At 40.5% G+C, this 23742-nt stretch overlaps 3 protein-coding genes across 29 annotated transcripts in view; 1 reads left to right on the forward strand and 2 right to left on the reverse strand.

Annotated features, from left to right (window-relative positions):
• ARHGEF3 (Rho guanine nucleotide exchange factor 3) overlaps window positions 1-14168 on the reverse strand; it is a 111599-nt gene extending 97431 nt beyond the window's left edge. Inside the window, exon 1 of one of the 4 annotated variants that reach the window (XM_068201817.1) lies at window positions 14147-14168. Coding sequence is in view for 2 of the 4 variants with exons in the window: in XM_068201814.1 (XP_068057915.1) it covers window positions 1858-1961 (104 nt within the window). In the remaining 2 variants the exon portion in view is untranslated. Of the gene's footprint in view, window positions 1-1857; window positions 2047-9251; window positions 9285-10124; window positions 10278-14146 lie in introns of those variants that run through there. The other 3 variants (XM_068201815.1, XM_068201816.1, XM_068201814.1) reach the window with 3 other exon arrangements.
• SLMAP (sarcolemma associated protein) overlaps window positions 1-23742 on the forward strand; it is a 455854-nt gene that overhangs the window by 137268 nt on the left and 294844 nt on the right. The window lies entirely within an intron of this gene.
• The window catches only part of IL17RD (interleukin 17 receptor D), an 82800-nt gene that overhangs the window by 24287 nt on the left and 34771 nt on the right, over window positions 1-23742 (reverse strand). For all 3 annotated transcript variants that reach the window (XM_068201810.1, XM_068201812.1, XM_068201811.1), the window contains 2 exons: window positions 20932-21868; window positions 14568-18694 (listed from right to left, as the gene is read on the reverse strand). In XM_068201810.1, the coding sequence (XP_068057911.1) occupies window positions 18579-18694; window positions 20932-21868 (1053 nt within the window). In that variant the 3' untranslated portion in view covers window positions 14568-18578. The remainder of the gene's footprint in view (window positions 1-14567; window positions 18695-20931; window positions 21869-23742) is intronic.

Genomic DNA, 23742 nt, shown 5'->3' on the forward strand with positions numbered 1-23742 from the left:
ACAGCCCTGGCAAAGCCCCTCTGTGAGGGCAGAAACAGAGACTCAGCCATCTAACCTCTTTTTGGATCAGTACTTGACCTCAAATTTACTCCTGATTCTCAAGTGGATCATTTTAGAAGAAAGAAAACAAAAATGCCACAAAGAAAAAAAAAATCACCAACATGAAACCCCCACCAAACAAATCCACACAAAAAACCTTTTATTTCTAAAAGTGGTTCAAGCAGCAAAGCGTGTTAAAAACAAAATTATTACCTGCCTCTATAGTCTATAATAGCACAGGAAGAAAAGATTTTTTCTTAACTACATGTTAAAGCAATATTGCAAGAGTCCATACTTAACACTTTCTGCAGAGTTCTCCTTTTTGAGGCAGCAATTTCCTAACCTGGGGAAAGCCCAGATTCTTCAATGATCACACAAGTTATGGCAACAAGAGTTTTAGCTCCTCTTACAGTCACCCATACCAGTAAGATCAAAGATCCAGGGCAAGGCTAGAAGGAGTCCATTAACTCAGAGTTGGAAGGTCAAAGATTCAGATTACAAAACCACAAGGTTGCCATTCCAGAAAAAAAGGTACAACTTCCACTGTTTTTTAGAGAGCTGGTACTAGAGCAGTACTAGCTCAGCACTCCCCTCCCCACCCTTGGAAATATCCAAGCCAATACTCCATACATATCTCTGCACTGAGGCTTCCACACTCAAACTGCAGCAAAAGCAGAGGCCAGAAGTGTTAAAAGTTACTTTTTAAAAGTTATTCTTTTCTATGAACAATTGATGATAAAGGTTGACATAGTTCTAACAGAAAATAAATCAAATATGGCATTAACCTAATTTATGTTGTGAGATGCTCTGCAAAAAAAAAAAAAAAAACACAAAGTAAAACAGAGAGGAATACATCTTGTCAAACTCCTCAACTCCCCCACATTCCCAGCCTGATATCTGAGAACAACAGCAGCACACTGTGCACCTTGAGTGACTTTTGTCTGTATCAGCTCTCCACAGCAGCTTCTTCCAAATCACACTCCTTGGTTACTGTCTGTGGAGATGGAGGGCACTGCCAGGGCTTGGAGGCCACCTCAGGGTTGCCATCCAGCAGCTCTCCCCAGCCACACTGAAGGTGGGACAGCAGGGAGTCAGACAAGCTTCAGGGACACACATTTGTCACACTATTCCTCCCAACAGGTCTACACAGGTCCTTGTTCACTCTCTACCAGGAGCAAGAGGTAATTAAACAGCTGATCCACACAATACTGTAAAGTTTTATGGCCTTATCAAAATACCAAAGGTTTTTTAGTCTTTAAATGGCAAACAGAAAATTGCTATCTGTCAAAACTTTACAAAGCCAGGGATACCAAGTATTACCACTACTTCTCTTACTTGAAAGTAATTTCAGAGAAAAATTCTCAGCCCGTAGATTCTCTCCTCACTCATGTGCCACAGGGTTCCCTTAAGACCATTTCTTGAGAATAAATACTTTTTTAAGTAAAAAAAATTATTTAAATATGTACAAGGGGAATATATTTTTAAAGCATTAAGACTATTTTATGGACATACTTCCAGTGAACACAATACTGCTTCAGTAGGTCTAAAATAAAACTGATTTGTCTTTTGTGAAAAGAAAATTGTAAGGCTTACACTCTCTAAAAAATATTGTTCATATTCAAAGTGAGCCATACAAAATGAAAGCTAAAATTAGCAAAGGAAAATTTTGTAAATGTTTAAATATATATATATATGCACACAATCAGAATACTACCACTATCCTCAGAAATCAGCCTCCAGTACCAAAAACATCTTAGAAAATGAAATGCATCTCAAGAAGCAAAAGAACAATGTTCAGAAAAACATAACACTGTTCACAGGTGCCTCTTTCTGTATCGCCATCCAACTCCTGTTTGGACTTGAACCTTACGGCACAGGCAAGGTTCATGATTAAACTTGAAGGAGGAAAATAAATCTATCATCTTCCCCTTTAATAACTTGAAGCCAGATGCCAAGACAAGTCAATGAATATTAATTTAAGAGACTGCTCAGACACATTCTGTTCCTCAGCCTCTGCACACTGAACCTTGCCTGTTCCAGATAAGGGACACGCTCTTGGATTAGGTGCTGTCCTGGAGATCATGCAGTGCTGTAACAGCAGGAAGTGGGCAAAACACAACTGCAGAACAAAAACATAGCAAAACAATGCCACAGAGTTTGTTTAAAGCAACTAAGTTTATCACTACTCTCTCTGTCTTACTGAGGAAACTTGAAGAAACATCCTTGCTGGTTTTGATGAGACATCTGAAATTCAGGATACTTAGTCTCCTATGACCAAGTATAGATTGCTTAACACTAGAGTCCCCAGAGGGAAATATGAACCCTAAAATTCTCTTATGTTAACATCTCTTCTATGCTTCCATTAAAAATATTAACTCTGTTTATCTGAAGCCTTACCAGCCCACCTGCCTTAGAGCAGATTCTTACATCATATAATGGCAGAGAAAAGCCTAGCAGTGGTAAGCCACTAGCTCAAATACTGACAAGTGTGTTAAATTTAAGTATATTTTATTCATTTGTATTTAATTTTGGGAGTTCTGCAATTGCCCTTAAGTGGACAAAAAAAAAAAAGCTGGGGGAAAGGCTCTAGTGTAGCACAGCACTGAAGCCCCTGAATACCTGCACAGAACAGCACTGCAGGATCTCTTGAACAGAAAAACATGAGAAGGTTCAAGAAAAGTATTGAACTCACAACATCCCACAGGCTCAAACCTGACACATCTGGAAGAATGGGTAAGTATTAGCCAATCTTGTTAAAACTGATTCCCTATACAAAGCCCATTTTCTCCTCTACCTCTTTTTCCCCTCCCTTGTGTTACTAAGTGTAGATACACTTTGATCCTCAGGCTAAAAATATTTTTTGCCTTTCCCTCCACACCCTATTTGTATCTCTAGACAAGATATGCACAGTAGCCGTAGTTAAAAAATAACATCATTCAACAGCTGTTCACTACTGTTAAAGCAAAATAATTAATATCTTCTGATGAAACATGTTCCCACAGTTCCTCACCCTCACTAAAATGCTTTGCATTGTTGAACTAGTATCTTGTTATACTTAGTTGATAGGAAAACTGTGAGAAAAAAAAAATCTTTTTTGAACTGTAAGAACCCTCAATGCAGAAACTATTATTCTGTTTAATGAAAAAGAAGGCAGTAGCATCACTATGTAATGGGCAATAATGTGCATCTACTACAAGGAAAAAGATGTGTTACCCACCATCATTCTCTGAAGCAAATGTCTTTATGCCCACAAAGTCTGAAGAGCTGATTACCAGTCAGCAGGTTTAGCGTAACATCTCTAAAGAGGCCATTCCCATTTCCTCACTAACTGCCTGAAATCTGCTGTTTCTAGTGAATGACCAGATTTACCCTTCCATCGCTTTGTGAAAAGCCACCTTTCCACGCCCAAAGTCAGCAAACACAAGTATCTCCCATCTCGATTGCACTCAGCTCCCAACCAGCTGCCGCCTTAAGCAAACAGTTTGCTAAAGGGCACATTTAAACATTAAACCAAACTTCACTATTTAACTGCATAACAACAAATTCTATAAACAATATTTTCTTCAAATTGTTTTTCTAAGACTCTCAGATATGGCAGCTGTAAAACATTTTTATGCCACTACAGCAACACTTCAGTGAAACCAGGTGAAAATTCAAGAAGCTCTTGAAGAATATTTCAAAGTAGCAGCCAGTGCTGAGAATTCCACTTTGTACGATCACTTCAGTCCAAGTCATCCATGCAGCATACCACAAACTCACACACACCATGGCTATTTCAATTTTTGACCTCAATGAACACATGTGGCATATTATTACTTTTTCTCTTGGAGTCTTTAAAAACGATGCTCTAAAGAATGATGCTTTGGAGGACCTTTTCAAATATCTATCTTTGAGAGTTTTTATTCCTGTTCTGAAGGTATCCTATTAAAAATATATGCCCACTGTCCTCTTCAGAAGTGCAGTTAAATTTTATACAGGTACTTTACAGAAGCATATATACAAAGATATTTGGAGGCAGCAGTTCAGAGAACTACGGATGCTGCACATTTTGGTGAATCTGTCAGAACTCTTCATGGTGACAGAGAAGCAGCTTTAAAGTAATGGAATGATCCTGCTTCACAGCAAGTGTTGAGTTTGGCTCCCTCTCCCATAGACACACAGTTGCTATAGACAGCGAGACAGTCTATCCAGCATATACAAAAGAAAATGTTTAGTTTTGAAATAGCATGAATGTTCTACTCATTCTCAGCACAAAGTACATTGAAAGGTAAAAGACACCTATTAAATAAATAAATAGATAAAAGTTCATTCCAGGCTGAAGCCAGAGCACTGACATGAAAGAGTGCTTCATGCTGGAGAAATACAGTCCAACATGAAACACTGTCAATAGAACCAGTCCTTTGGCCAACTGAGCCTTAGCTCTTTTCCCTAAAGAATACCAAAAGAAATGGAAGGCAACCAATTACATTGTAATCCAGCTAACACTGCCATCAATGAAAGCCCCTGGAGAAGTGTCCCAGCATCAAAGAGAGGACAGGGTTACATCTCAAACAACTTTCAGAACCATGGTAAGAAAGAACAAGAAATAATTGAGAATGCTGGTTTAGTCTGTCTTACACATCAGCATTTTAAGTAAGACTGTCCATCATTGCCATGAATAGAGGAGCAAGGACTCATCCACACTCTCCAATCTGCAGTTATCAGGAGCTGCCAGTGGTTTCAAGTCAAACTTGAGCAGTGTAAGGCACAGTATTTGATTGCCATATTAATATAAAAAAAATTAAGGCTTCAGTACTCTTGTATCTTAAACATGCAACCAAACCACTCATCTGATTAGGACAAAATTGAACATTATAAGACACTTGCAAAGATTTCAACAAAGCATTTTAAGGAGAAGGTTTAAAATGCAGAAGGATACACACACTAAATGAAATATACTGTTTAAGCAGAATACACAGAGAACACCAAGTACTATACTCTATTCAACACGCAAGTATAACGAATATTTTTTGTTGTTGATGTTGACATTACATATGTTGTCCTAAGACAAATCTCTTTCTCTCAGGACTAAAAGATCCAGATGTTCTTATTTCAAGTCTCTGGCTTCAGCACCAGACAGCAAACAAAACAACCCATCCCTTCTATCAGCATGGAGGGAGATTTCTCCAGCACTGCCCATTGCTCTACCCTCTACCCCTTTCCAAGTTTTTACTTCTTTTCAGCAAAGCAAGCAAATAAAACACATCAGTATAATAATGCAGCTTCCACTGGAGACTTAATGCTAGCCTTTGGTCATGCAAAAGTGTAGGTTTTCTGAGGTTATCTGACTTTTATCATAAACTATGATTTCAAATGCAAATACAACTACTTTTAAGCTAAACATATTGTATTGTGTTTTGCAGTTGACACTATGCAGGAAAACAATGTTGAGAGGTCCTTTCCAAAGAATATGAGTATTTATGTTCTCAATTTAGTGACTCATACAACCAGCAATTTGAGATTTATTTAACTCTATCCTCCTCAAACTTCTCTATCTGAAAGCAAGCACTAAGTTTCTATTCAAAAGTTGTAACAATAAAACAAAGATTTTTTTTTTTCTAAATCTAGATTTTATCTAGAGGAAAACTTCTTCCAGAACTATCTTTTTTGCTGTTTCTGTGAAGAATACTAAACGGGCTATACAAAGCTAAGTCAATTTAAGGAACAACTTACTAAACAGAAAAGGTGCATTTTCTGAAACTAGCACTGAAATTAAACCTTTTTCATGGTAAAGGCAGACTCACAAAAACAGAAGAAAAATGAGATACAGCATGCATGCCCATTATAAAGTTAATGCAACCACTGTCCCTTTTCTCCATATTCTTCTCATCCTTTCAGCATATACCTGCTTCCCTCATAATAAAGGGGTTTATTTGCAACAAAAATACACTAAGAACAAATTAAAACCAAGAGAAATACCACCACATTTTTCCCTTTATCAGAATCATCACTACCAGGAAACGGCAGCATGTTAAAATTTTATCTGCCTGGAAGGGTGTCATATTTCCTGCCTAAAATTATGATGCTTTTAGCCTACTGTCTTAGTAATCATAATTCTTTTATTCACGATTACTGCACAGGTCAATACAATTCAAGTTTGTCAGGTTTGCCTTGCATTTATATTCCTGGTTATCTAACACATTGAAAGGCAGACAAAGAGTTGTATTGCCCTATAATTGAATCGTTATGGCTTTTCACCTGCAATTGCTAAGCACAGTCAGAATTCAAACCTACATGGGAAAGTTTTTAGAATCCAAGCCTACATGGGAAAGTTTGCAAGACCATTCATCCACACAACAATCAACTCATTTGAGCAAGTTTTTTTTCTTGGCTATTAATTACTTAAATCTATGGAGCATCAACAAATGTTAACTTTGACAGCACCTACTTCTGTAGGCAAAGCATTTCACCTAAGATCCTCACTGTCCTCAGGGGCATGTCAGGCCTGGGACACCCTCATCACTGCACATGTCCACACAAACGTGCGGGTGCTGCAATTCCTACTTGCCTTTTTTAACCTCTCCCAAGTAAAGGCCATGCATAAGCAGGAGTCAGTCACCCCCAAAATACGCCCTGTCCAAACAGCTGGTTGTAATCTTCAGGAAATAGGTGACAGTCCTGACAAAACCTTCTGAAGGAACACTACATGGGCACGCTGTTGTATTTAAAATAAAACCAATAGGATTCCCGATATAGTACACTCAGTGTAATGGACATACTCTTCTCCTCATTATAATACTGAAAATTAATTTAGGAGAAATGGTGAAGTGTTTAAAATAAACTTTAAAAAGCTGCACTTTAACAACTAAAATATCTGAGAGACGATACCAGCAGAGCAGCTGTTCTTGTTCTACAGAAACCACACAAGTCCATAAAATTCTTGCCAACTTTCCAAGTTTATGCAAGCTTCAGCGGTGTAAAAGCAAAGAAGCTTTTCTGAATGCAAATTGTACCTCACATTGATTACACCTGCAGAGCTATGAGGGCAACTAGAGGACTGTGAGGGTAATTAACTCTACAGAAAGGGAAAAAGAGCAGTAGTATGGTGCACCTTTCTAGTTACATTTCTGATTGCATATATAATGATTTAACACAAGAGGCCAAAACATCCTCACATTGTAAAGCTTCTACTTCTTGTCCAGTTCAAACAATTTTTGGAAGAATTGTTACATTCTACTGCTGGCCATAGCTTCAATCACTGCCCTCAGCAGAGGTCTGGGTAAGACATATGTTACTGCAAAGGCCTCCTCCGGCCAGGCAGCAGCCTCCCCTCGGGCTACTGAGCAGCCCGTGATTAGGAAGTAAAGGGATGCACGCACACCCCCGTGTTCAGGCGTTTACAGCCTGATCCTCTGGCCAGGAACCCTTTCAGCTGGTGCCGGGCGGTGGCGAGTTAATCAATGCCCACACTTGGGTACGTGACAGCACATCCCTGCACGTTCTGGCCCGGCTGGCACTGGAGGGGAGAGCAGTCTGCGTGTTTGCACATCCCCTCTGCTACATTTGGGATGGAGACCACCACAGCCACGTGCTAAATAACCACGTATGTCAGAATAGTTACTTTACAGCTGTGATAAGAAAAGCAGGAGGTGAGTGTTAATCGCACATTAATGGAGCGTATTTACCAAGTCCTTTATTTTCCAATTTTTTTTAGATACTACACTACAGTAATTCTACACACTCCTAAAGACTTATCCAAGACCGCAGCCATTTGTTAATTCCAGATTTCATATGACCCGAACAACTGGAATCTACAACACATCCCCACAAGTTGAGAGGCCCGCATTGGTAACAAAGCAAAGACACAAAGAGGCTAGTTAAGTTAAACAAAATAGTTTTCCACAAACATTCACCAATTTCCGTCCATATTTCACAGGAATTAAATGGCAACAAATTATTTCTCCAAATGCAGCTCTCACTCATACACTGAGTATAAGTTGTATTAAGTAAGAGACAGCACCTACACAAATTCCAAAAAGATTCTTAATTCATTCATTACAGCATCTGTAGCAGCAGGCAGATGCTCAAAAAAAAACACCACCAAAAAACCCACACCACCAGAAAATTCCTTTCATCAAAGGAGATTGTTCAAAAACCTAAACCACTGAAACATACAAATAAAACCTCAGTATAAACAAAATTTAAGAGGTCAGGTTAATTTTCTTTAACACTTAAAGCAAAATTTTTAAGATAGGGAAAAAAATAAACACTCAGGAGCTTTTTAACACAGGAAAAAAGCTCCTGAGTCAACATGAAGGTGTGACACACAAGCTCCCGAGCAGAAGCAGGTGTCACCCACTTCAATTCAGGAGCAGCAAAACAAAACAGCTTTGTTTAAGGCCACGTGGTCTCACTTGCCACTTGCTGGAAGCAACTCCACAAAATGCACCTCCAAATTACGTGCACACACGACTCCCACAACTTGGAATCATGCCAGAACAACTGTCTACACAAAAACAGTCCTGAGAAGAAGTGAGCTATTCAAAACAGAGCGGAGGTCTGCGAGAATGTGCAGGGAATGATACTGAGTGTTACAGTGTCTTCACGGGTCACAAGGCCTTGTCACACTGCTAAGTGACACACACCGCTCCGACGGGAAAGTGAATGGCACCTCTGTTCAAAACAATGCCATTTTATTTACTGGCACTGGATAACAAATATTTACTGAGAACAGGTATTGCATCACACACATGAAAAATTTAAATAGAAGGACGCAATTCACTAAATGACAAGCTAGAGATATACCCGTGCATTCCCTCACTTCATCTGCACCAGGGCACCTGTTTCACACACCTATATTCTGCAAGCACTGTTATTCTGCAATAAATACTTAGCTCCATTTGTTTCCGAATCCGACGGGTTCTTCTATTCTGAACTCAAATTCTGTACAGATACAACATCCATCTCATAACTTGTTGCACTCATCAGACCTCTGTACATGGTGCAGAGCTAAGTATTCAACCAAAGTAATTCCATAGCAAGTGTTTGAGGATGAGGGAATTTCCTCTGCCTTTTAACTGTGAAAATGCACTAAAGGATAACATTTAACTAGAAATTGAATTAATAAATGTAGGTGTACATGGAAAAAGTACACAAGAATGTTTATACAGTCTTAAGAATTAAGAACTACATAAAAACTTATTTCAAAAAATGAAATTCGGGGGAAAAATTACCAGAGTTGAATTTCTTGCATGAACGTAAATGGTTCCGCAGTAAATCCCCGCTCCTGGCCCTGCCGAGCACAGCACAGAGATGAGCAGTAGCGCACTGAGCCCGCAGCCAGCACGAGGGCTGCGGGTCCGCGCACCAGCGCTGCCTCCCATCACAGCGCACCGCGGGCTGCGGAGCCTCCCTCCGCAAGTGCAACTCACTGCTCTCCCTGCTTGTTTTTTTCCACTTTCCTTTCGGCCCGAGCCTCCCCCACCTCCTCCCCCGAGGCGGGGGCCGTGCGGGCGGAGGGAAGGGCCGAGAGCCGGCTCCGGGCCCCGCCAAGGCAAACAGCGGCGGGGCACAGCCGGTCCGTGACAAGCACCGCGGGGCTCAAAGGAGGCGGCCGGCTCCGGGCACCGCGGCCCTTCCCTCGAAGCCGACGCTCGTGTAAGATTCGCCACTAAACAAACGCTGAAAGTTCTTCAAAAGCATAAACTAATAAAGGCACCCGAGAGGGAGGGGGTCGAGCGCCCGTCGGCCCCGGAGCCGCCCCCTCAGGGCCCCTCACGGGGCACGAGCGGAGCCCGCACCGACCCGGGCAGCGCGGAGCTGCGGCCTCCCCTGCACGGGGCACCGCGGAGCGGGGCGAGGAGCTGGAGCAGGACCAGCCCCGTTAGCCCCGTTCCACCCAGCAGGAGCAGGCGGGAGTCCCCTCCCGACCCGCCGCGGCACCGCCGCCACCGCTCGGTGCGGAGTCCCGTAAGGCGCGGCGGGTCCCCCCGGAGCGACCTCGGCTCAGCTCCGCCACTGCCGCCTCCGGCTGCCCCAGGAGAGTCGAGCCCGTCCAGCTCCGCTGGGCAGCGCCCACCTGCACAGCCCCAAGGGACAGCACTCACCTTGCGCCGTCCTGCTGCTGCTCCGCTCCGGGCATGCGGCTGGCGGGGCTGCCGCCCCGGCCCGGCGGCGGCGAGAGGGGGCTGCGGAGGGTGGGCACGGGGAGCCGGCGGCAGTGGGGGGGCCGCGGTCCCGGGGGCTCCGGGCGCCTGTCACGGCAGGCGGAGGCACGGGATGTGTCTCCGTGTGTGCGCTCGCCGCGCCCCTCCGCCGGCCCCGCCCGGCTCTCCGCCCTTCCCGCTCCGGATCCTTTCCCAGCTCCAATCTGCTCCTGGGTTGCGTGTCCTGTCCTTCCTTTCCGCTCCGGGTCCCTTCTGCACGGCTCGTCCCGGCTGCTCGGGCCCGCAGCAGCTGCGTCGGCAGCCCCGACCGGCCCCTGCGTCTGCCGGGGCTCCGGCTGCGCTGCCCCGGCCTCCCGCCCGGGGAAGGCGAAGGAAGCCAAGTTGGGCTTGAGAACAGCTGAGGAGGCAGACCGACCATAGAAAGGCAAAGGACATCGCGCCACTCCAAGAGTCTCGAACGAGATTAACAGCAAGCGACCAGGAACGGGGTTTTAGGTTAAAAACTTGCGGAAAATAGCGACAAATAATGTACAGATGGTAACAGGCATGTGGGTTTTGGACAAAATAGTAGTATGGAAATACACTCAAAAGTCCTATTGACCTGGAAAAATATAATGATGTGAAGATGGAGGTAGATGATGAGCACTTTAGATGAGGGACTCTTTCTAGTCTATGCTTGTACTGTGCCTGGTAAAGATCATCTTATTTTCTGTGACTAAAGTCAGTATAATAATAATAAATACTAACAATTACATCACTTAAAACAAATACAATTTCAAATGACATGGAGGTGGTAGGTCTCTCACAGTAGTAGCATTGCCAGCATAAAACAGCCAATGGAAAAAACAATAATAAAGGAACTCGTCACATTTTGTAGCCCAGAGAGCAGAATCACTTTACAGCAGAATAACTAATAATTAACTGTGGTTTGGCCTTACTTTCTAAACCAACATCTTGTGAGATTTCATCTCTCTGTTGTTTCTAATTGGTGAGGATAGGAATGTGGTATGGAAAAGACATATGGACATCAGAGCTTGCTTTAAGTAAAGGTCTGTAATTCCATGTCATTTCTGCAGGTTGGAATACTGAAGTAATCTCTAAACGCCACACTGTATGAAAACATTCTGGAATTAATATAATATTTAAAGATACTGGTTCATAAGGTGAATTATTTTTAAACTAAGGACAATTCCACTGGTTAATAGTAATCAAGATGCCATAGTAGTTTTACATAGTAGTTTACAGCTGGAGTTTTTTTTCTGCTCTTAAAGTAGCAATTCACATAAATTACACAGGTGTGTGGAGACTTGGCACTTCTCTTGCCCTATGGCAAAGTCAGAGATTTATGTTTTAAGCAACACCAGATTATGGGCAAAACCTGGGCTCTCAGCAGCTTTGATATAATTCACAGAAGGGAGAAATCTGTGAGGTTGCTCAATCTGATTTCTGATGGGTTCCTGAAACACTGACCCTTTGTCATAGGTGCAGCCAAGGTAAGTGGGAAACGTACATCCCATCCCCTGCTTTGGCAGTGCCTTTTACAAAAGCAGAGATGGCTGCTAGTGCAGCCAGGCTAGGAGTGCATGTCCATTTTTCATCCAGGACTTACCATGTCTGTCATGGAAAGCAGCAGTTCCAGATCCCTCTTTTAAAGCTTAATTTATATTCATTATCAGGAAATGGGAAGAGATGCACTGTTTAGAGACCTTTAACTTTAGAGTATTTTATGTGTCCACAAAATTTCCACTTATGCATACAGGGAATGAACAATTAGTTGATGTAACAGTTATATAAGAAAGTAGAATCTGCTCAAACACATCAACTAAAAGCATTGTCCAGGGAGACTGAATACTTTTCAGTAATTACAAATTTGTATTTCCTGGGTTTAAAGACACTATATTATATAATGAAATTTGTAATTGTTGTTTTTTCAATATTTTAAAATCATAACAAGCATGCAAAATATAAAATTCAATTGTTAAATGTATTACTACTTCAGTCCAAAACAATCTTTAAAACACAGTGATATCTGAATGTTACACTTTAAAAAAAATGTTTAGCAAGGCAATTCAAGGGTAAAAACATGAATATTGAAATAACCATAGTGGTATTTCTCAGGTTTGGAGGCAGTCTAAGCAAAGAGGGGGAAGGTCAGAAACACAAATGCTGCCCTGTTTTCCTGATTCACTGTCACTGACATTCCCGCTCCACCCTCAGTAGCTGAGCATTGTCCAGCTCTTCAGTGACGAGATGGTGACTTCCTTCCTAGCACCTAAACACACCTCGGCATGCTTGCAAAAGCTATGGTAAAGAGCAGACAGTTTCCTTTCTGTTGATGACTCACAGCTTTTATGGGTACATCCTCTCTATTAGACGTTGCTAAAGACGAGTAGGTCTAATTCTATTCTCACTTTTAATTATTTTGAAATAAGTATGATGTAACTGACAGCAATTAAATCACTCTAGATTTTCATCAAAATGATGAAGGAGTCATTCTTGCAAACCAGCGTCTCATCGAGCAATACGCTTCCAGAGGAATAGTACCAAGGAGTGCTACAGGGCTGAAACAGGCTCCTGCAGAGTCTGCCCCAAGGTACCTGACACTTGAGAGGTCTCTGTCGGGTGTTGTAAAGGAAATAAAACATTGCTTAATGTCTGCCCCAAATCTGCCTCTGCCTTCTGCTGCAGTTCTTGCTGTGCCAGTCTGTTTCCCACCATGCTCCATCAGTAGATGATCTGCTGCAGTGGTGCTGCAGCTCTCTGAGACACGAACCAGTGCCCTGTGGTTCCATCACACAAGTTATTGCAAAATGCCACAGCTGCAACAATAATCTCTAACCAGATACACTCACTGCTCACAGAATCACCATCATGGCTCAAGACCAAGACATGAAGCCCTGTGCTCTGCCTTCAGCTGACACCAGCCCACCTCCACTCCCAAGTGATTTCCTAGACTTTATCTAGTTCCTACCCAGTCCTCATGTAACATGAGGGCAGTGACACGTGCTCATGGCCTGTATGTGACCAGTTTTGCACTTATAAAGAAAAATCTGTCTCATCTATGTCCCACTCCCATTATCAGTATCTGATTTCATAACCAGACCCATTGAGATTGGTTGAATCACCTGAGAAATAAAGCGTTACTAAAAAGGGTGTGGCCACTGCCTTCTGGAAAGGCCTAAAGAATGTTGCCAAAAACACTTATATCATGATTATAGTCCTACAACTTGCATCAGAAATTATTTTCACCAGACAGTAGCTTGCTGCCCTGAAAGTATTCCTGGCACCGGTTTTCTCAACGTAAAATCCTTTTGGGAATTTTTTTCTTTAAAACACGGTTTAGTTTGGCAACTGTGTGAAAAATAAGTCAACAGGCCCATTCTCCAAGTGGTTAATTTTCCCTTTTACTATGCAAGGCATCCAATTTGACAAGTTTAAGCCTCTGTAATTGGGTTAGAAATATTTTTTTTTAAAGCATGAAGAAGGTGAGTTCTGTTTTTAGGTTTCATCTGTACTGTACTGCCAAAGGAAGTGCAGAACTCCTGGTTTGCAGTTATTGGAATCAGTCAATATTCCAATGAAAAACAGCCTCTAAAGGTTAATTTAGTTTAAAATGGAAAAAAGACTGTATCAGTTTCCCAAGCCCTTGGTATAATCCAGGGTTCTCTGGCTGTTAAGAAATGCAATATTGAAGAAATGGAAGCAATGTTGTGTTCCTAGGAAAATGCATTATGATCATCAATAGCAAGTATTTTAGCTCATCATAAACCTGTCTGGCTGTTACAAAATGTCAGAGCAAGTTCTGTGAGCAATTTGATGTTGATTTACAGTTAAAGGGTTAATGCAGAACTTGCACAGGGAGCAGATGCACAAGAGAGTTTAGAATTACATGAAACCACAGACACACACTTCCCCTGTGGAGAAAAAAGGCAAATTGATGGACTGCCACAAAACAAACTTACCTGACTCACATAATCAACAAGACTGCAGCTTTTCAAGCAGATCTTTTTGCACACCAGTAGCAACTAAATAGTTAGAATTCCAACTAAATCAGCAGCCCAACAGCATTCCACACACTCACTCGTGCTAGTCCAACCTGCCATCTATGGCCAAGGCCTGTGACCCTACCAAGAGAATCTGGAAAAAAGTTTGATTTTTGTAACTCAGCCTTGACTGTTACAGTTTTAAGTATTTTTATTATGTGATAAAGAAATTGCTCCACATGTAAACTGCTTCTTGCACAGATTTTTACTATTATAACTATGAAGCCCTATTATATTGTAAATTATTATATGTTGCAGCTGAGACAGCCACGACACACAGAGCATCACCACACAATTTCAGAAGGCTTGAAGCATTCCCCCATACACAATAACACCTCACCTCAGCAGAAGGCTTCAGGCAGCTGCCCATGCAGAACAACAGCAGGGCACTCCAGAAGGCTGCAAGCATCTGCCCTTCCTGTTCTTCAGCCCAGCCTTTTATCCCCTCATGTTCATGCCCTGCACCGTGTGCCCTCTGCTCCCTTTGGTGGTTGCTCAGAGCACCTGGGCACTCCATGGCTCATTGCTGTCAGTGCTGCTCACCTGCTTCTCACAGCTGGACCCACTGGGGATGAGGCTGGGCCAGCCCCACTCCCAGTCACCACAGACTGTGCACCTACAATTATATCTAACATTGTGTAACTAGATTCCCTTCATTTACCCGAGCAACACAAGGAATCAGATTGCTTTCAAGGCTTACCCCTAAAATTACAGTTTGCAGTGTTCACTGACTGGAACAGTGCTTTGAAATCAACTGGATGAAAAAAAAAAAACCCACACATAAATCTTAAGTATTTATCACATCCTCTTTGACAAAATTAATCCAGGTTATTACAGTTTTGTGGATGTGGATAGGTTTTGCTTGGCATGCAGAACAACCACCTTCTGCTAGGAGACCTCCAGGGAAAATACAGGAAAAAATTACATAAAATCATATTAATGCAATTTTATTAAAAAATAAAATCTGACCCAGTCTGTCCCATACAGAAGTTTTAGACATTAACATTTCTTAGAGTTGCTCAACTATAATAAAGACCCATCAAAGCAGCTGCTTCCCTCCCAGCTGTAGGGCATGAACAGCAGTTAGCAGGTCTGGCTGCTTGTGTGTTGTGCAGAACTGCACGCAAGGTGTGCAGGATAAAACCATTGCACTTTTAACCCATTTCTTTTTTAATAGTACAAGAAAAGCCCAATGAATGAAATAGAACAAAAATATTTTATTTTGGTATTTACCTTCTAAATTAAAGTATGACAAAACATTATTTCTGCAAATGTCAGGTGCATTCTATTTTCAAAAGTTGATATGTCCATGGACAGGTACAAATTATGGCAACAACTATACTCCCATTCAAAATGCTGAACACACTGTCACATCTTGAGCCTTCAGCTTTCCAATGCTTTTTCACCCTCCCAGAAAATACACTATGAAATAGCCAATGTCCACACACTTGAGTGTAGCAGAAATTAAAGGGCTCTTTTCACCATTTCCATGATGTTTAGAATTTACTAATGCTTGAAAACAGTAGTAAGCTAACCTCTACTATGTGTGTTAACATATCTTTAAATAATAATTTTTACAAGGATTTTTGCTGCTGTTCCCAGCATAAAGAACTCTTGCCAATTCAGTACTATGTCCTTCCAGTATCTCAATATACACAATATCTAACTGTTTTAGGAACTGTGGCTTTGTAAAAAAGCTATACTAAGTTAGATTAAGTATTACTTCTCTTACTTTTGTAAACTTTAGGTGTGGGCCATCCTAATCTATACTTTCACTTAATTATATTGTCTTTCTTCTGAGTACATATAATATGCTGCTTCCACCTTAAGCTAAGAAGGAATACAACAATTTTTCTTCCCTCCCACCCCTGGATTTGACTGTCATCTGCATAGACTTTATAATTAACAAATAAGTTTTGCAAGATTGTACAGCAAATTTTGAACAAATTAAAAAAAAACATTAACAACAAGCGATTTTTTGTGCAACTGCCTTCATCCCTTTTCAACACTCAGCTTTCTTAGAGTTCAAAATGAAAACTTAATTTCATTTCATAATACTGATTCTGCCACTGTATTTAATGGAACAAGGAAATCTTCCCAATCTTTAGCCCAGCATTAAAGAACAGTAAGTGAGCTGGGACTTCCCATGGATGAAAGCAGCATTACCTTCACCAGCTCACTGCTAAGAAATTGCCTCCTCCTCCTCCTTCTCATGTAGCGCAGCTTTGGCATCTCTATGCACAGCAGATCTTCAGCACACAGGCTGTCTCACCTTTCTGCCTTGTCTTATTCACTCTGAACTCTTTCTTCAGTAAAATAACAAGAACTGCACCAAATCAATATCCCTCATAGCTGGATTTAGTGGAGGAGCATTTACCTCTAAATGATTCTGCCTAGTCTGACCTTCAAGCAATGGGAAAACAGGGAGAATTTTGCCTTCAATAAGGACCAAGGCACAGACTTAAAAAATCATCAAAGGCACAGATGATTCACTATGTGTGTAAGATTCACTAAACTTACTTAGATATTGCAAGTTTTGAAGTTTTCCAGGTAGTGTTCTTTGAAATTCAGGAAGTAGAGAGAATAAGGAACATTTCATTACTGGACAAGGCCCTCCAGATCCAACACATGCTGATCCAAATGACCACAGAATTCCATATTACAACTGCAAAGCATGTCAGAGTTCTGCCATTAATTGTTATACACAAATAATTGTTACAGCACTTTCTTACTCCATCTGTGATAACAATCTCCAGAGTCCTTTGGGAAATTCCAATGATTAAACTGACACAAGAAAAACCCAAAACAAAACCAACCCAAGAAAACAACTCGTGAGCTTTACAGCTACTCAGCCAAAATCATCATTTAATAGTTCTATCTCATGCTGTTAAAATGGATAAAAAAATATAGCAGTTAACAATGTCTAATTCTCACCTATAAAAACTAAGAGAATAATTGAGGTATTTGAGTTCTCCCTTAATTCTCATTAAAGTAACCTCCTGCTAGTGGAATGTGAATACAGGTTAAATGAGACAAAATTTGACTCTGTGACCAGAATGAGCAAAGGCACATTGGTAAGGTGTCCTTTGGTATTTGTTGTTCCCATGCCTTCTGTAATAGTGCCTGGCAGTTACATAGATGCATTTAATTTTGGAAAAGTTGCTCCTGGGAAACAGGAGGGACATTTTGGATGAAGACTTACCCACCTGGTCACTGCAGGAAACAGGGCATGCATGCTCTGTGTCAGCAGATAAAAATGGCCAGTGGTGGTTTTTGCATTTTTCCTTAATGTAACACTAGTGACAGCACACAGTCTTAATCACTAAGTGATGATAAATAGGGTAAACTGCAAAATAACTCACTGGCTTCTGTTTACTGCTTGGCTCAAGACAAAGTATTCCTGCCTGTTAACTGCTAGCCTTGGCTTGTTTTAGCCCAGGTGGTTTTGTAGCACCATGTCCTTCATATCGTGATATGAACCCCCCATAAAGCATACTCCTCTCATGGCTGAACAAACCTAGAGTATCTTCAATATAAGATAGGGTCTTCCTTCTCCCATCTCTTTCTTCTTTATATTAGCCCTTCAGGAAGAAAATAGGAAGCTTTGTTTCCATGGTATCATTCAGGATATGGAGGACCTGTATTTTTGTCTATTATAAGAGTGATCCCTCAGCCTCAGAATGGTGCTGTTTGTGAGTCACCACAGCCAGACTGCAGAGGAGACAGAGGAGATTAATGCAGAGGAGGGAGACATGCACTGAAATTAAATACTGAGACACATTAGCATCTGGGAAAAGGAGGCTGAGGACCTCCTTGCTCCTTCAAAATGCTCAAACATTTTGAAAAGAAAATTATTTATTCTGATGGAGAATTTCTTGATCTCACCTTTGGCATTTTATCTTGCTTCTGAAAAAAATCCTCTTCTCATTGACTACAACACTCCTGCCATCAAGTACATCAGCACTTAAATCTAGAGGCTGGACTACAGAATTTACTAAGGCTTAATGTTCCAAGCTATTTTATATCCAGTTGCAAATTTATGCCTAGCAACAAATAGTAAATTTTGATTATGCCATCTGTAAACAGTGTAATATAATGACATTTAAATTATAACAGGAATCATTTTAAATGTATACTCTTCTGTTTTTCCAATGTACATTTTCCAAATCATGAAAGAGTTTTTATAAAAATACCAACAGATTCAAGTTTACTGGCCACAAAAATGGAATAACAGATCTTCTTCAAGGGCAGTTTGTTCCTTCAAGTAGATTTGGTGCTGAGACTGTGTGATAGTTAAAGCACAAACAGAGGCTGTTGATAAAGTGGCAATGCATAACAATGTTGTAGTGTATTATAAAGGAGCAATTGCCTGCAGTTCCTCAGTGTGGATGTGGCAATGAAGTTCTGCTTTACATATTCCAGGCACTAAGAACTTTGTAGCAGTCATTACAGGAGGTTCTTCTTCCCCTATAAAAGGAAAAAAAAAAAGGCGAAATTCATTAATTGAAACAGTGATGTTGTACTCAGTCAACATTTCAGAAACAATGCCAAGAAAACCTAGGAAATGCCTCTGACACCATCTTGTCATGCACTCCTGAGGCTGCACTATCATGCTCAGCAAAATGTTATCTAGTCGTACAATACTGATTTTCTTCCCAGGCAGGACTTCTTAGAGAAGACCTTGTTAGTGAATGGACCTAGTAAAGGTTTGCTTGTTGGTACTTCATCAAAATTAAACTGGTTTGATCTCCATTTGAAGATGCTAAATATGATGATCTCTTTGAGAATCTTTACTTTGCAGACCAGTAGTCTGCTCAGGAACTGCACTGAAAGATAGAAAGGATTATAAATAAGGTGATTTATGATTTTTATTCAAAAGATTATATCAAACTGGCCTTTTAAGGAAGAAAGGAAAGATCTTCTTTTGAGATGCTGTCAGAGCTATTCACATCTGTTCTGACCAATAGGTAAAATAAGTAAAAAACTTAAATGTAGGGTGAATTCTGACCAATAATTTGGATGTGTCTATCTTTCAGAACAAGAATAAAAGCTAAAAAATTCTATTTACTCCTCTCATTAGCATGCATATAAATATTAGGGCTGTAAATGTTTTGTATGTCTGGGACACTAAACAAATTTAATGGGTTGCACTCTAAAAGGCAGATGATGCTCAGTTCCAAAGCTGTCTCCTTTGTACCCTGTACCTCATCAGGACTGTGGTTTGGGTGAGGGAGGTTTGGGGGAGGCAATTTTGGTAGTGCTTTTGCATGAGGACAATAAATGGGAAAATGGCAGAAATTGTGGGTTCTTGAGAAACTGGAACATCAGTGCTAAGATCCACGTCTATCAGCAAGAGCGCTAACATTTAACCTCTCCAGCTGAAGCATGTTAACAAGGGGGTATGTGACTTGAGAATTAATTACTGGAGAGACTGCCTCTTTCTTCCTGTGCCTCCTTGCAGCTGGGACACCCAGCTGACAGCTCAGTCATTGAATCAGGAAGGGGACACTGGGAAAGCTTTCTTACAGGCATGCCATACATTTTAAACTAGCATCCTACTTTCACTAGAACCTTTACAGAGATCATCTGTAATTTTTCCCACAAATGTGAGAAAAGTCTAAGTTAGAAGATGGTAGGAAAGTAAAAAATATAGTTTTAATTCTGAAAACAGTAATTTTAGCTTAATTAATTAATTTAACCAGTAAATCTGTATTTTTTTCCACCTGAAGTTTTTTTCAGATTTTAATAACTATTTATTCACATAGACTATCTAACTGATGGGTGCTGTATCTGTAAATCAGCATTTGTATTCTCTTCCTCCAAGATAATTCTGGCATCAAACATTAGTAATGAATTATATAAAAAGAATAAAAAAATAATTTACCCAAGAGAAAAGTCTAGTTAATGTGCTGTCAGCACTTGTTCCAGAAAGCAGAAGAGCATACAACCATCAAAATGCAATATTCACCTATTGTAGCTGCTTAAGGAAAATCTTAGCAGAGCACTTTTATACAATTGCTGGAACACTCCACACTGAGGTAGTTGTGATGCCAGTTCAATATCCTGTAACTAGTAAGGTTAGATCAGTTTTTTAATACAGCCTGAGGCAAATTTTACACCTTCTAACTGGAGGTATCTGAGCTGGTATCTATTCTGGAGAGTGCCTTCCAAGCATTTAAATTATTCCACTGAAAGCCATTTGTTCATTCCCCAGCCCTGTATCTGGTGAGAAGCCTGATGTCATTCTGAAACTTGAGTTAACCACAGTACAGAGGATACCCCTACAGGATCCTATGTGCTGGAGCAAAATAGGATGCCAGGTTTAGATTTATGGCTGGCTGTGAGAATGCTTCACCATATCACCCTCTTCATTACACCACACAGCTGTCAGCTGAAGTCCCAGCTGCCAAGGAGTCCCTGGAAGGAAGAAGCTATCTCTCCAAGAATAGGTCAATTAATGAACAGTGACTTATTAATAGAATTTTAGTGAAATCTTACCTAGCTAAGATTTCCTCCACACACTGTAAGTTTAGAAAATGATTCATTTTTCTGAAGTTACTCCACTTGTTCTACCATTTTTATACAATGTTTACCTTTCTCTGCAGCCTTTTATATGGCTCCTCACATATTATCTTACATATTTGGAGATGGCAGAAATATGCACAGTGACTGAATATAAGTTTTGATACACTGCTGTATCTTACCTAAACCTGATGATGAAGAAACACTTCCTGTAATGGAAGATGTTTCCATTTGGTCTGTCAATAGTCCTTCCATTAAAGGCAAAGATAATTCAGATGAAGGGACAGAAGAATCATAGATGCCAGAATCCCGAGGCATGTCTTTCAGATTTGAAGCTTTAACAACATGTAACAAGGGCTGAAGGACAGAGCTGCCACCACCTTGAATGCCCTGAGTTTCTATATCTTCTCCAAGGTTCAAGTGCTGAATTATACAGTGAGAGTCTGAATTCCCCACTGAAAAGTTTAGATCTGTTTTCAGGTAAAAATCACCATCCATCACCTGTTTATTGACCAAGTCATTTAAAACCAAGCCTGAATCAAATTTTTCCATGACAGGCTCCGAGTAGTGTAAAGAAGGTGGAGGGAAGGGAATAAATTGTTTCTCAAACCAATCTGGTTCCTGATCAATGAACTGATGCATGTTGCAAATAGCAACATAAAGGGACCTCCCAGATTTGCTCCTGAAATAATTCCTTTTACTAATGTTAACAGGAAACACCTCTGAATCCTGTACACTAAGATCTCTGGAGTGTAAGTGTGAATAGAGCTGGGGGAGATTGTCCATGAGTTTGTATTTTGTGCTCAGATCCAGAATAGCAGGGATGTCTCCCTCACAGGAGTAATCAAAGTAGACTGCAATGAACTTGCAGAGGTCAGCTGAATTCTGCTTTGCCTGACGAAGCTTCTCTGCAACAGTCAACACAGCAAAGAGAAAGGGCTCTCCTTTTCCTGCATCTTTGCTTACTCCTCTGTGCTTCCAGTTCTTTTTTTCAACAAAGTATTTCATTCCTTTGGAACACACAATGATGATAAACTGTGACTCATTCATTTTTTTAATAAGCCACTCCTTCTGATCTTCTTTACAGTTTTTCAGATCTTCCCACAAATCTAAAGCCACCTAAAAAAGGGGAAAAAATCTGGTTAAGTTTTATGTATATAAACCCAAATGGTTCCTTAAAAAAAAAACCACTATGGATTTGATGCATAGCAATATTTCTTGGGGAATAAAAAGAACATAGAAAATGTGGCTGGATGAAGTAAATTACAATTAACTTATGTAATCAAATTTGGTATCATCAATCTACAATAAACAATTGTGCTTGCCTCAAACAATTTACCATCGTATGTCTGGGTCCACAATGTGCTGAATGTAGTGGAAGTAACAGAATCAAGGATTTTTTAGTATGAAAAAGACCTTTAAGGTCAAGTCCAACCATTCCCCCAGCCCTGCCAAGTCTACCACTAAACTGTGCCCCTAAGTGCCATATTCACTTTTCATCCTTGCATATTAATGAAGTGTAATGCCAAGAATTTTCGTATCTAGGTAGAATTATAATTAGTGCCAGTAATATCAAGACCTTCCAGTTAGGATGCAGAACAACAGCAATGTTATCTGATGAGAAAGTTCTGAAGGAGCTTCTTATCCTAGGAGTAACTTTATTTTGTACTTTGTCAAGCTTTCTGACTATTCTACATGATCTGAAAGGCTTGCGTACACCAAGATGAGGGACACAATGCTTTATCTCACAGGAGGAATGAGTAGTAGGATGAGAGAAAAAAAACAGATGCAAAAAACTTGCATAACAGACACACATCAAAACACTTATAAAGTCTTCTTAAAAGCATTTTTCCAGACAACAAAAACTTTTGCTCTGCTGTGTCACTGAAAACCGCTGCCACACAGCTGGCTACAGGAAGAAAGTGATCCTGCCTGAAGTGCTGCTCAGCTGGACTGGATGATCATTGTCAGCCCTTCCAAACAGACGACTCTAGCTTGTGCATGGGGAAGAGAGGTCATTTTACTGCTGCTTGGGAAATGAAGGTAGTTTTGTGTCTGGTTTTGTTTCTGTTCTTCAAAATCCTGTGTGGCCTGCTATTTGTGAGAAAGGATTTTTATTATGGACAAGCTGTTATTTTAAATAGCTATTAAATGCCACTGTTTTTATCCTTTGAGAAAACATTCCCATTCCACATGAAAAATACTTGTGCAACTCTTCTGTTATTCATTAAGCATCACTTTTTATATTAAACTCCACAGCTTTAATAACAACATGTATTATTTCTGTACATAGGTGCCATCAATATTTTGTTATAGAAATTTTGGATGCTGCTGGAGACCATAGATTCCATGGTTAGAGCAGTAAGAGCTCATCTCAACACTATTCCAAAGAGAAGCAGCGTAGTAGGGCTAAAGGACATCTCTAAAAGGGGTTTAAAGTAAGTTAGTTATAAAATAGTTTATCCTGAACTATTTTAAGCAGATGAAAAAGTTGTGACCATTCCCACCAAACACATGAGGCCTCGGCTGTGTTTCTGTGTTTGGTCACCAGAGAGCAGAGTTGCTGTAATGAAACCCAGCTCCAGTTCATCCCCCGTCATATCCCGGGGATGGGGGGGAAATACAACTGCCCTGCCTTTTTCCAGCTGAAAAGTGAAAAATTGGTCACATATTGATTCTATTTCAGACAGCACTATGAGATTCTAAGCCTGCTCATTCAAAGTAGCATTTCAAATGTCTCTCTCATACCATTCAAACAAAAACAAGGAAAAAAAGAGCTACTGATTTCACAATATTAATGGAACAGAAGGGAAGCAAAAAAAAATTAGTAACTGCATGCTGTCAACAAGTAATGCTAATAATGCAGTTTTTGCTCTATGAGTAGAAGTCTTGACAGATTCAACTTCTTTTAAATTACAATACAAAACACACTTTAGGAATACCAAAGTATATCATCAGGTAGAAAACAATACCTCTTTGTGGCTGCTGACTAT

The sequence above is a fragment of the Anomalospiza imberbis genome, chromosome 11 (genome assembly GCF_031753505.1).
Source record: "Anomalospiza imberbis isolate Cuckoo-Finch-1a 21T00152 chromosome 11, ASM3175350v1, whole genome shotgun sequence".
Taxonomy (NCBI): domain Eukaryota; kingdom Metazoa; phylum Chordata; class Aves; order Passeriformes; family Viduidae; genus Anomalospiza; species Anomalospiza imberbis.